This window comes from Epinephelus moara, chromosome 8, assembly GCF_006386435.1.
Source record: "Epinephelus moara isolate mb chromosome 8, YSFRI_EMoa_1.0, whole genome shotgun sequence".
Classification (NCBI taxonomy): Eukaryota; Metazoa; Chordata; class Actinopteri; order Perciformes; family Serranidae; genus Epinephelus; species Epinephelus moara.
The window spans coordinates 11,535,858-11,548,537 of record NC_065513.1 but is presented as its reverse complement, the minus strand read 5'-3'; the positions used below and the strand labels follow the sequence as shown (position 1 = coordinate 11,548,537).

The window sequence follows — 12,680 nt, the reverse complement described above, 5'->3', positions numbered from 1 at the left end:
CGCCAAGAAGAGGATATTATTGGAACCGACTTCTCTGTCGCCGGTAACGTTAAGCCGATGGCCGCTGTATTTGACAGGAATACAATACTGTCTGTGTCTGTGACCCCCGTTCAACCCACAATCGGTGGGATTCGCCTTTTGTTTCTGCTGCTGGTTGAAATATGTAGGCTGCTCGCACAGCGTGCTGAATGATTTAAGCCTATTTTGCTCGCTCAAAACTATTTTTAGTCGCAAATGCGAGTGCGGTCACGGACGAATCGCCACACTGCCGACATTTTATTCCGCCCGTCACGGCACGCCGTTTGATTGCGTTATCAAAACACGCCACTATTATTTGGCCTTGCTTTTAACTTATTCCACCAAATGTTTTTTTGCAATATTCGGCCGAATATATTCGGTTACCGAATATTTGGTGCATCCCTAGTATTCACTACATAATCACATTCTCAATCCACCAAAGAGTTTAAAAGTATCTAGTAAGTTCACTGTAGTTTCTAACTATTCAGGTTCAGTGCAGTCATTTTCCATTGTTGTTTTAAATCTCTTTATCAATATTATTAATGCACACAAAACGATCCCAGAGAGAGAGACTTTTTTTCTGCATTATATTATATATCCTGTATGAAATGTCTGTATCCTCACTGCGCTGCATTTTTATAAACACATCTGTTGCCTGCATACAGGTGCCGTCTCGCCATCGCACCATTACAACTGCCAAGAAAAATAGCGATGCACAGTCGACTGGCCTCCAGCACCAGCAAGCACACAAACCATCACCTCGAACAAACAAGCAGCTCATTCTCGTACACATGCTGGGTTTGCCTACAGATGCAGAGAGATGCTAATACTGGTACAGCTTTAAGGAAGAAACGGGTTGTGTAACATAACATCCAACTATATTGACATAATCAGTATTGTCTCATCCTATATCTAATTTTGATATCAATATACCTTGAAAAGACAAGATACAGCAAGCCCTATTTGCTATCAAAATACAATTCATGATATAGTTTGGGGAAATCCACCAGAGAAAAGCAGAGTGAATGAATGCAAACAAATAGATGTTGCTGATGCTGGCTCCAGAAGCCAGTCAAACCCCATAAACACTCCTGTTAAAATCCACAAGCAGCAGCAGAAATACACATAATACAGCCTGGTCTCTGTTTTGGTCTAGTTTTGGTCTGTATAATGAATTTCCCCCTTCAGAAGAACTCTGCAGGTGGTGAATTTTCATATAAGTTACCCATTTACATTTTATCAAGGCTTAAAGTTACACATAATTGAGGGCATGATTTGAGTGACAGGCTGTCTGCAGATAGTGTCCTCTGCTTCTTAGTCAGATCCACCCCATCTCCTCCACAGCTCCACTCTCTCACCCAAATATGGTCTCTTCTTGCTCCAAAAAACCAAGGTGGTGACAGCCAAAATGCTGAACTTGGGGCTTCAGAACAGAAGTCCACAAACCAATGTGGGATATGTATGACAGCTAATCTTACACTTCATGAATAATCGAATCAAACATTACCTGATCCAGTTTGCTTTGATGACAGGGGAAGGAGAATGTAAATCCCAGAGGTAATGACGCTCCTCCCATGCCCATGTATTCCAGAAAGTCGGCCATGCAGTGCACAATGTGGTCAAAAAGCTGGCACACAAGAAGAAAACAAACAAAGGAAAAAACAACAACAAACATTAGCAGGTCACAAACAATGTACCATCTCTCTATCAGGTGGGTTACCCTCAGTTATACAAAAATGTCTTACATGGTACAAGGAGAGAGAAAAGCACGTTTCTCTATTGTCCCTCTCCTGTGTGTCTCCTTGTGTGTTGATTTAATATTTGTGATAACCATGCAACACGCTCTCAGACATGATAAGTACTGCACATGTCTCTGTTATCAACAACAACATTGATAAGACTATTTTTCTGGTATACTAAAGTTAAATACCTTTATAAGGAAACTAAACCACGTATAAATCAATACAAGTGTTTGATACAATAAACAATTTACAGCACTCCTTCTGTTTGAGGACCGATCTTTAAACATCGACAGAAATAATTCAACAAACATGGCAGAGGTCCCTCAGTTCCATCCTCTAAGTTGTTGTAAACACTGATTAAGTGAAATACTAAACGACTTCTTTACTTTACCTCTTCCCCTGTGCCCTGCATAGTCTCTTGTGGGATACTGTAGATCTTGTGGTGCATGTCCACATCGTGTTTCTTTACACTTCGCACTCGCACCAGCAGCACCCGAAAGCTGGAGCCCCCAAGGTCCAAAGCCAAGAAGTCGCCATGCTCTGATGACGATAATAAAAACAACAATTCCAGACATGTACATTAAAGCATCACAGAAAAGAGAAAACTGAACTCAACAACAAGTCAAGTGGAATGTGTGTTTGTCTCTCACCTGTTCCATCTGGTGTGTCTCGCACATAAGTGGGAAGCATCTTTACACTCGCCTCCTCATGGGTTTGCTTTGACAGGCCTCGCACCATCTCCTCACTCATTCGTCTCTTCACCTCCAGCAGCTGTTTGCGGCTCAAACGCAAGGTGTCGAGAATGCGCTGACGCTCAGCATTCTGAGCGGCAAGACGGTAGGCTACTGCGGTTACCATGGCTGCACCCTTCCCACTGCCGCACTGTGACTGCAAAAAACGCACGTCACAGTCCGGCACAAGTCGCCGTACCATTTTGTGGAGCCTTCTGGAAAACCTAGGAAAAGGACATACATTTAGTTAAATCTTTGTGGTTTTGTATTTTATCTCTATTATCCCCTGTCTTTTGCACAGCTTGTGACAGTCTGAAGGTTAAAAAGTGCTGATTTATGCCAGGTCATTTATGATACACTCATTCAAATTCAATGAAAAAGCTCATTACCAGTAACCCAAATTACTCATGGCGTGTGTGAGTGGATATTATTAGCCCACATTATGATGAGTGAAAACATGAATGAATGTATTAAGTATGCACTCAGTGTTCACTTATTGCTTTCAAGGGACAGTTTGGATTTTTTGATGTGGGGTTGAATGAGGTCCTTATCCTAAGTCAGTGTGTTACCTCCAGTAGATGGTGGTCAGCACACCCTCAGTTTGGAGAAGCAGGCAGAGGTACTGGCTAGAAGCTAAGCAATGTACTGCTGTGGACAGGGGCAGCAGCAGCATAATTATCATGGCTACATGCCAGACCTAGATTTGGAGACTCTCGCAAGCCGCTTGAAAATATTCTTGTCTTGCTGTTTTATGGTGTGAGAACGCTGAGGTTACAGTCTAAAGGTGCTCACAGACTCGGGCGTACTATAAGCAGAACGGACTCCGCGAGGAATGTCCGCAGTCATTCGGGCTTTCATAGTCGAGCGCACTTCCGCGTTGTAATTTCCTGTAAAAATGTCCGTGAAAAATCCCTGCGATGTGAAAAATACATGCCGAGCAGTCACTGGTGCGCGGAGCGGAGTCCGTGCGGTTGTGAAATCTGAGCTTTGCGCGCACAGGGCTTGCGGACATCCGCTTTGAGTCCACGTGGACCTCCGTGGAGTCCGTTCCGCGTATGGTCCGCCTGAGTATGTTCGGGCCTTATTTAGGTTAAGGCACAAAAAGCACTTGGCTAGTGCAGAGTATTCACGAATCTGGAGTTACTATCATGACACGACTCAGCAAAAGGTATTTAAGCCTCTAAAAAAAACTGTATACAGTGTATGCTATATAAAGAACATTTACACCGGTGACAAAAACAGTAATTTCCCCTCACACAACACGAGTGCTGCTGGTCTACCGCTGCCTCAATCGGTTAGTTTGTTTCTGTTATAGTGTGACTTTGGTGAATTTGAACTAACTCTTTGAAACATCAAAGTTACACAGTCACAAAAACTAACTGCCTGAGTAATTGGTAAAGAGCAGCTCCTGTGTCTCTAAGGCGTGATTACCGTTTTTGTCACAAGAGTCTGGTGGCTTTGAAGACAGCATAAATAACCACTTTAGTTCTCCGTCTGAAAAGGCTGTCTCACAGGAGGGTAAGGCGGTGAAATTATTCTAAATATAGTGTATACTTAAAGTAATGGATTTTTTTTTTTTTTTTGTGTGGCCTTTTTTAAGGTGGCTTAATTTAATTTTGCCGCTGCCTCTGTCCACAGCAGTGCACTGCTTTAGCTCCTGTGCCAGTACTGGTGCCTGCCTCTCCAAACTGAGGGCGTGCTGAACGCCATTGACTGTAAGTAACATACTGACTATGGATACTCATCCAAACTATCCCTTTAACTACAGTAAAATCTAAGGGTTCTTTGTTTAGCAGAAAAAAATAGGTGAAATAAATCTCACTAAAAAGGAGCACTGCAGTTTGCGAGCTTTTTTCATTTTTTCAGTTTCAGACATTTTTGGCTCAGCACCTGCAAGATTTTGTTTGTGGATGTGCGTGCTCTTTCATTGCTTCTTTGTTTAGCAGTCCTCTCTCTCACCAACATTCACTTTCAATAAGAATATAAAATGCTATATCTAAAAAACATAAGCATCCATACTAAGGTATTTTTGTGACAGATCAGACGTAGTAACTGTTTAATAAAAAAAAAAGTCAGATACATAATGTACACTCAACACTAAACAACTGCAATTCACTGACTAAACTAAGCTCTACAGCTCAGGTGTTTTTGTGTGTTAGTGAGATACACAAGACCCGATGGCATTTAGCAACACTTACTCTGGATGATTTTTGTAAACAGAGCCATCCACTCCAATAGTGGTGCGCAGTTTCTCGGCTGCTTTGTTATCCCGAATCTGGCGCAGCACTGCCACCAGAGTGGCAGCACACAAATGTGCCGCACGTGTAGATACTATCTGACACACCCTCTGAGTGGCTATGCAGTCCTCAACCAATGGGTTTAGACCAAGGCCCCGGAGCACCTTCTCCGCACTCGCCAGACCTTCGTCATCTCTGCAGGCAAAGCAGGACAAAAATCACAATCACTATAACTTTGACTGCTGGATGGATGAATGGATGGATGGACATGTGACAGTGCCTCAGGAGTTTAAGTTGATTGTCCATTAATCACAGGGCTCCTCCTGCCCATGTGTCCAAGTGTCCTTGAGCAAGACTGTTGACACCAAATTGCCTCAGATGGCAAGGCCAGCATCATGCATTGCTACAATTGTTCGATCCCATCAGTGTGTGATGAATGGGTGGATGAAAAGTGAATTGTAAAGCGCTCTGGATAAAAGCGCCGTATAGATACAGCCATTGACCATGAGACATCTGCCAGTACAACATCATCAAGGATTCAGAAGGGTTTCTTTTAACGGGTGCAGCAGATTTTTAGTCTCATCGTCCTGCTCATCTGAGTATCATGGAGATAGATGAATGTATATGCCAAACTTAGCAAGGCAAAATTCTACAATTACGATCACCAACAAAATGACAAATTCTGCAATATATTCAATGCAGTGATTTCTAGAGGGGTGTAAAGATTGCTCCAATTCCCTTAAATAATGCCATTTGAAAAATCAAAAAATTGATACTGTGATAAGTTGTCAGGTCAAAGTATAACAAACTGTTGCACTTCCTTAAGTCCTTTCAGACATGTGCTGTTCTTCAGTTCTACAAGGATATGATTTGTCTGCTTCTTACAATCCCACTTTACCCTCACTGCATCCAACCTTCTCAGACACACACACACACACACACACACACACACACACAGACCTGTCATTCTCAATGGCATAGATGTAGCTAGTGTTGAAGCTTCCAGTAGTGCAGAGCTCCGCTGAAGTCTTGCCCTGGAACAGGAGCTGCTCTTTGGTCATTTTCATCAGGATGAGACGCACTATTTCCCCCATGTACAGGCCGCTGATCATCTTCTCAAACCTGCATGCCAACACAAAAAAGTGCATCAAGATATTGTCACATGCATATTTACGAAGAGTTTTATCCACACATTAAACCTTGACCTACCAGACACTGTACAAACACATGCACATACAAACACTAATGCAGCTAACTGAAAGCCTGGCAGATGCTGGACTCTCACAAAATCAGTAGAATCAAGTCAAGTCAAATCAATTTTAAATTTGTCCTATACATTACCATCAACAGAACAAGACTCTCATTAAATTCTGGACATTGGCATCATCACGCAATATCATCACTAAAAATACATTTATTCAAAGAGCAACTAAACCCCAGAGTTTTGGCTGAAGTGCCTCTAACCTTGAAAAAAAATAGGTAGGTAAATAAGTAGGTACTTTTTTAATCCCGAAGGAAACTGCATGCCTCTAGAACATAAAAAAAAAGTATCAGCATGGGCAGGGCCGGGAAGTTGATACTTAAATTATGGGGGATACACGATTTGTTTATATATGCTGGTATTCTCCTTTTTTATTTACCAGTATTTTCTTCATTACATTAATATGTAGCCTTGGTATGATATTGGTGTATAATGTTTTTTTTTCTATTATTTTATTATGAATGTTTGCAACAAGTGTGGTATGTCATATCATTTGTACAGGCATCATGGGTTTTTAAGATGATTTAAGAATTTTGTGTTGTTTATCAGAAGTCTGAGGAAGAGCCTCTGGCTCAAAATATTACATAGCATTAACATCTGTCTAACAGGAGCTACTTGTTGTGTGGATCTATTAGTTTCTACTGGCTCAGTCTAACACATGAATCAATAATAATGCCTACGACTTTCTGTTTCACCTCATATATTTCTTCAGTTTTTCCCTGTTTATCGTGACATGACTGAACAGAAAATGAAAATGAAAATGCACAATAAGGGAACCAAAGTTAGCAAAAATGTGTAGTGCAAAGTCATGCGAAGGTGTAAAGATCTTTACTTTTTATTTGGAAGCTACTAGTCATGGGCTAGAGATGCTTTGCTCATCTCATCTGGTTTTGCTCATGCTGTGTGTGGCTCCACTGATGTGAGCACACATCTGCTTTTCCCAGCACTGGGGCATTTTATGTAGTACCCAGTCAGACAGGCTCAAAGACACTCACAGCTGCTTGCCAGGGTTCAGAGATCCTGCGTCTATTTCCCGGTCAATGTCAGTGCGCAGGTCCTCCAGCGCACCATCATCTCCAAAAGCGCCCCACTCTGTATTAACACACATCCGCCCCTCGTCACCGTCCAGCAGCTCAAGGTTCCTCATCTGCTCCATGTAGCAGGCATTGGTCCCCGTTCCTTGAGAGAGGGGATGTTAGAATAACAATAAGACACAGAGACCCAGAACGACAAAACATTTTCCCCGGCAGCGTCTCTCAGTCATGTTTGAATCAAATTAATCAAAATGTCACCCTCTTCCATGAAGGCCACTAAAACTAACAATTACTCTCTATTTAGAATATCATACAGTATTTACTCTTTTATCTAAATGAAAAAAAAAAGCCTGTGGCACCTATGGAGTTAGTGCCATTCTCATGAACATCTGTAGGTGCTCACTGGTGAGCCTGGAATGGTACTTGGTATTAATAATGTTCATAGCTGAGAAGGCTGACTCACAGTGAAGCTATCACCATATCAACTGGACTCACTGTGCTCACTGTCTATAGCTGCAACTGTCAGAAAAAACAATGCTCCGTGAAGATTCTTATTAATCATCACTCGGTCTGGGCCCAGACCATGGTCCAACATGAGGTGATGTCCACTCTAGGAGGTAAAATTCTGCTTTTTTTTGTGAGAATGCTTTAGTATGCATATCACTGTTTAAATAGCTCTAAATCTGGCATATAAAATTAAATTTTACCTTGATACTAAAGCAAAGAGGAAAATCTATCAATAACATTACCAGATTGACAGGATAATGGAGGAGCATCTACCCTTCCTGCCCTCCTTTGGCTTTTTTTTCATATTTCAATCTGCACATTTTACACCCTATTATAGTGACAGAGACAATGAATTGTAGGTTCAGCACATACACAGACGGGATCAATTAAAGGAAAGCATAAAGAACTGAGTGGAGAAACTGGAAAAATGCAAATGCTTCCATTCAGGGCATGAAGGCTCACTAGATGGATTAAAGAGCAAGAAAAGTCTGTAAAACACATGCTGTGGCCCTCACAGTCACCACATCCTGTAGTGTAATGTACTGATTTACTGAAGACATATACTGTACCTTTTAGCTGACCTTTAAAAGATATGTGTTGAAGCAATATAATCTGTGCAACTGACAAATTACACACTGGTTTAATATTTCATGTATTCTTATGACACACACACACACTCATTGAGCACTTAAGCATTGTGGTGGAGAAGTACCTAGGACTCACTGTGAATCATTTCTAAAAATAGCATGAGGATGGGTTCAGAAAACACTAGTGGAAAGTTAGGGGAATTACAGTTTGTCCTGATATGACCCTAGAGGGGGAAGGACTAAAAAAGTGCTGAGTCAGCAGAAATGTGACACCGATATGGTGGGAAGGACTAAAACTCAGCAGAAATGTGACACCTTTATGATCAGCGCCCAGTGGAAAAGTTTAAGGAAAAGAGATGACTCAGCAGAAATTCTACGATAAAAGAGCGAGCGCAAACAAAGAAATTTCAGTCTTGCTCCGGAGCTTGGCTCATTGAGTTGTGATGTGTTTGTTGCCTGCGAGCACATTAAACTCAGTTGCATCTGATTCTACGTGTCTCCAGTGATTTTTTTGACCTCTGAGTATTTGAGTTTTTGATATCTAATGGAAGACAAAGAAAGTCCGTTTGAGAGGAGAAGAGCGAGGTCGCGAGCTAACTGGCCCGGCTCGGGACCTTGACTTTTTTGCTTCCACAATCCCGAAACAACTTCACACCAATCGGAGATTATTTTACTGTCCATCAGCATGGTCATGTTTGCCCCATCAACATTAGTACACAGTGGGCAGTGACAGACATGGCAAATGTTGGGCAGGCCACAAGGACAATTCATTTCTTCCCTGCACTGCTGCTCAGTGAGTATTGTTTCACTTGCCTCCAGCATCACTATCCAAATGCTCTGCTAACTGGCATGTGAGCACAACACTTGCTGACCTTCACTAACTTGACTTACATTCACAGCTATATTGGACTCACCCACAATGAGGCCAATTTCACAGAGATCATCATCGTAGCCACAGGTCATCATGGTTCCCACTGTGTCATTAATTACAGCCAAGATGTCAACGTCAAAGTCCTGCAATGAGATTAAATTCAATTGTTTACATTAAAACCAACACAGACTTTGTTAAGTTTTATAGCTGTGTCGACAGGCACAAAGCTTTTGATTTACAGATACTATTTGCTGGACTGGACAAATATTAAGTTAATATACAATATCTTGCAAATATTTAAAAGTATTTCAAATGACTGGTACTTACATTCAAGCTTGTTAAATTTTCATAAATTTGGACCATACAACACTACAAAAAGTAGTTTTTCAGTGTTTTCTTGACATCTTACAATTAAACTGTGCCTTATACAAGTGAAATGTCTTAAAGTGGACAGGGGTGATAATTTTGTTTTGTGTGGATGTGTTTTAATAATATTTTTGAAACAGCTGCAAATATTCATGGCTGTCTCTGACAACCCTTCATAGCTCAACGCATCAGCTCCTCTAGTCGTTACCTGGGTCACTTGCACAAGCTGCATGAGGAGGTGGCTTGCACATATAGGCTTTGACTTGAAGTATTACTTTAAGATACTGCTGCATTTCCATTACCACAGTGGCCAGCAAGGTTCTGGATCACTGGAAGAAACACCTACTGTATGTTCTGATGCAGAACACTGTTAGAGAAGGCAGGCTCCTGCATTGCTGTGTTTGCAATGCAGGCACGTCCCTGTTGGGAGACGCATCTCTAAAGGATGTTGCCACCAGGTAAAAAGGTGGTAAGTGTACACTCGTCAAAAATGACAGCAAGACTCAGACAGAAAGCCACAGAGAATTAATAACTGTGAGCTATGCAGAAGTGTCATTCCCTCAGGACTCTCCACATCATGTCAAGTGGCTACATGACCACTCCATCCATCCTGTATGCTGAATGTGTTTGAGCCGCCACTGCTGTTTTGAGCTCATTTTGCAAATTACCCACAAGCTACAATCAGAGAGGATAAGAGCAGCAGTCTCCTCAAACTTAGCCTGTCCTTTGTACTCAAGGATATATATTATATTCTTTTGTACATTTTTGCTCTGCGGCTCTGCATCCAGAGACTGTTATTGTTGTTGTATATTACTATTTGGTGTCATTTTCTAGTTGCTTATCAGTTTATCTGTCTTGTGTTTTCACTCCAGTGTTTAGTGTCTTTGTGTTTTTCCCACCTTTGTGATTGTCTGCCTCGCCCAGATTAGCTTCACCAGTCCCTCATTATCATTGTGTCCCTAGTGTGTTTAATTATTAGTCTGTGTGCACCTTTTTTTCTGTGCCAATTAGTTTTCATACCCCGATATAAATGTTTCAGCCTGTGTCCTTGTGTCAGTGTTTTAATAATGGCTGGTATTTCTGGTTTTTGGATTATGCTTGTCTCCTGATCTTGTTTTTGCCATCTCCTGATGGATTTGTTTGCTTTGCCTCTGCTTGACCTCCTGTATCGCCAACCCTTTCCAGCAAATAAAGACTGTGACTTTCATTTAGTTTTTTGGTGTCTGTTACATGCATTTGGGGCCAGTTCCTGTGTTGCTGTTATACCAACCAGGACAGTAATATCACAGTTATGGGTTGCAAGTATTGTTCTTAAATTTCTCTGCTTTAATGTCATAGGCTAAACAACTGTTGCGTCTTCTACGTCGCCTCACGTCGCCCTGTGTCAGTTGCATTTGAACACACTACAAAGACTATATCCGATGGCCAAGTAGCACGTATGTTCTGCGCCTGCGTGAGAGGAAATAACGCAAAAAGGGAAACTGGAAGTCAGAGGAATGCATGAGATAAACAAAGTAGCGGAGTGAGAGAGTGCTACATCCTGTCAGCCGAGGGGTTTCCTATCTGTGCAGCCAAGCACCGCAGCATCTCCACGGACTATTACATCCAGACGGTCCCAGTGTTTTCTCCGCAGGCTTCACTTCATTCAGCTGCCTGTCAAACTCGCTGCTTCTTCCCACTTTAACCTGAATAACAAACTGGGGCTAGCTGGGAGGCTAACTGGCTGTGCTTCCCTCCCGTCATGCTGCGACTATTCAGGTTCAGAAGTGGAGCCTGAGGAGGAAGCACCGGTTAGCCCCGGTTTCACTACAGGCAGATTCACTCGCTACAGGGGCGAGGGAATAAAAACTGAACAGCCAATCAGAGTGATCTCTCTCAACGACAAGCTCCGCTGCCGATTCAACATGCTCAATCAGCCGAAATGCTGCTGATGCGCCGATGGTGCGGGACACACCGCAAAAACTAGGGCGACAGACGCTCACCGACGGCCCGACTTTGACCGACGGCCAACCGTGGGCTTGGTGTGTCAGGGCCTTTAAGCTGGTTTGAGTGCTGGTTTGGGACGGGCTGGTAATCAGGGCCATGAAACTAGACGTTTTACACTTACCCCTCGCTTTTTGATGGATTTCTTCAGAAGGCTGACCACATCCTTTCCCTCTACTCCGCTTGCCTTGAAGCCTTTGGTCCACGACACCAAAACACTCTGCAAACAGGAAAATAAAGTCAGAGCAGAACTACTATTATCTGCCAATCTAATTTCAGCCCTGTCATATGGTCTCATTAAAGTCATTCAACAAACTGTGATTACACAGACCTCACCAAGCATAAACGGACAAAAGTTAAAAGTTGACTCTTTGCTACAAAAAAACACAAACAAACTGATGTGAATGGCTAATTACTATGTAAATCCAAAAACCATATTTACTAAGAAGCTAGACATACCTGATGTTGCTGTATCACATGAAAATCTAATGTGATATACATCTGTATCACTTATGTGTTTGTTTTATTGACAATACTGTATAATGCTGAGTACTTCATACTGTAAGGCAGGGGTTAGCAACCTATGACACAGTGCCAGTGTGAGCAGGCAAAGCCATTTTCACTGGCACTTGACACAGCAAATACTGAACTACATTGTTGCCATGTCACTTTGTTAATTATAACATTAGTGTGGTCCCATAGTTATAAGATGCTAAATTTAGGTGTGCAGTAAATCGGATGAAACCAGCACGGTGAATTATTGTTGACATGATAAAATGTTGAATCTGCATTTACAAAAGACAGCGCACAATTTATTACGAATGATCCTTGAGCTGTGCAGATGTACCGTAACCTGTAACCACACGGAAAAGAAGAGACCACGCCACACCAATATGCACGTTACATGCAAGCAAATCTCACAGGCCTTTCCAGGACAACGGAGATCGGGTTCATTGCCAGAGGAGACTGAGCCTTATGTGAATTTTGCTGTGAAAATGCATGTAAGACGTCAAGGGTAAAGCATGACTTTTAAACTAAGCAAGAGAAAATCTCAATATCAGATCCATCTCTACCTGCGTAAAATGCTTTCTCCCACCTCATCCCTTCAGTCATAACTGTATGTGACTGTGACATACTGTTATGTAGCTATCCACCTTATTTTCAAACACGGAAGTAAATAGTGATCAACTTTTTTTGTGCGTGACTTCCGGTCAGCCGCTTTCCCTCATGCTTTCCCTTACCGGAGCTAACGGTGCAAGCTAATTTTTTTTCAATTTTCAGTTGTTTATGTTAGTCAATCAGTTAGTTAGTTAGTTAGTTAGTTAGTCTGTGTATTTGTGTTA

General features: G+C 42.0%; 1 protein-coding gene across 1 annotated transcript in view; it reads right to left on the bottom strand.

Annotated features, from left to right (window-relative positions):
- Window positions 1-12,680, bottom strand: part of hk2 (hexokinase 2) — a 39,019-nt gene that overhangs the window by 13,084 nt on the left and 13,255 nt on the right. Inside the window, exons 5-12 of the mRNA XM_050050626.1 lie at window positions 11,462-11,557; window positions 9,032-9,131; window positions 6,985-7,168; window positions 5,689-5,850; window positions 4,690-4,923; window positions 2,411-2,715; window positions 2,152-2,300; window positions 1,526-1,645 (exon numbers count right to left, since the gene is read on the bottom strand). Of these exons, the coding sequence (XP_049906583.1) occupies window positions 1,526-1,645; window positions 2,152-2,300; window positions 2,411-2,715; window positions 4,690-4,923; window positions 5,689-5,850; window positions 6,985-7,168; window positions 9,032-9,131; window positions 11,462-11,557 (1,350 nt within the window). The remainder of the gene's footprint in view (window positions 1-1,525; window positions 1,646-2,151; window positions 2,301-2,410; window positions 2,716-4,689; window positions 4,924-5,688; window positions 5,851-6,984; window positions 7,169-9,031; window positions 9,132-11,461; window positions 11,558-12,680) is intronic.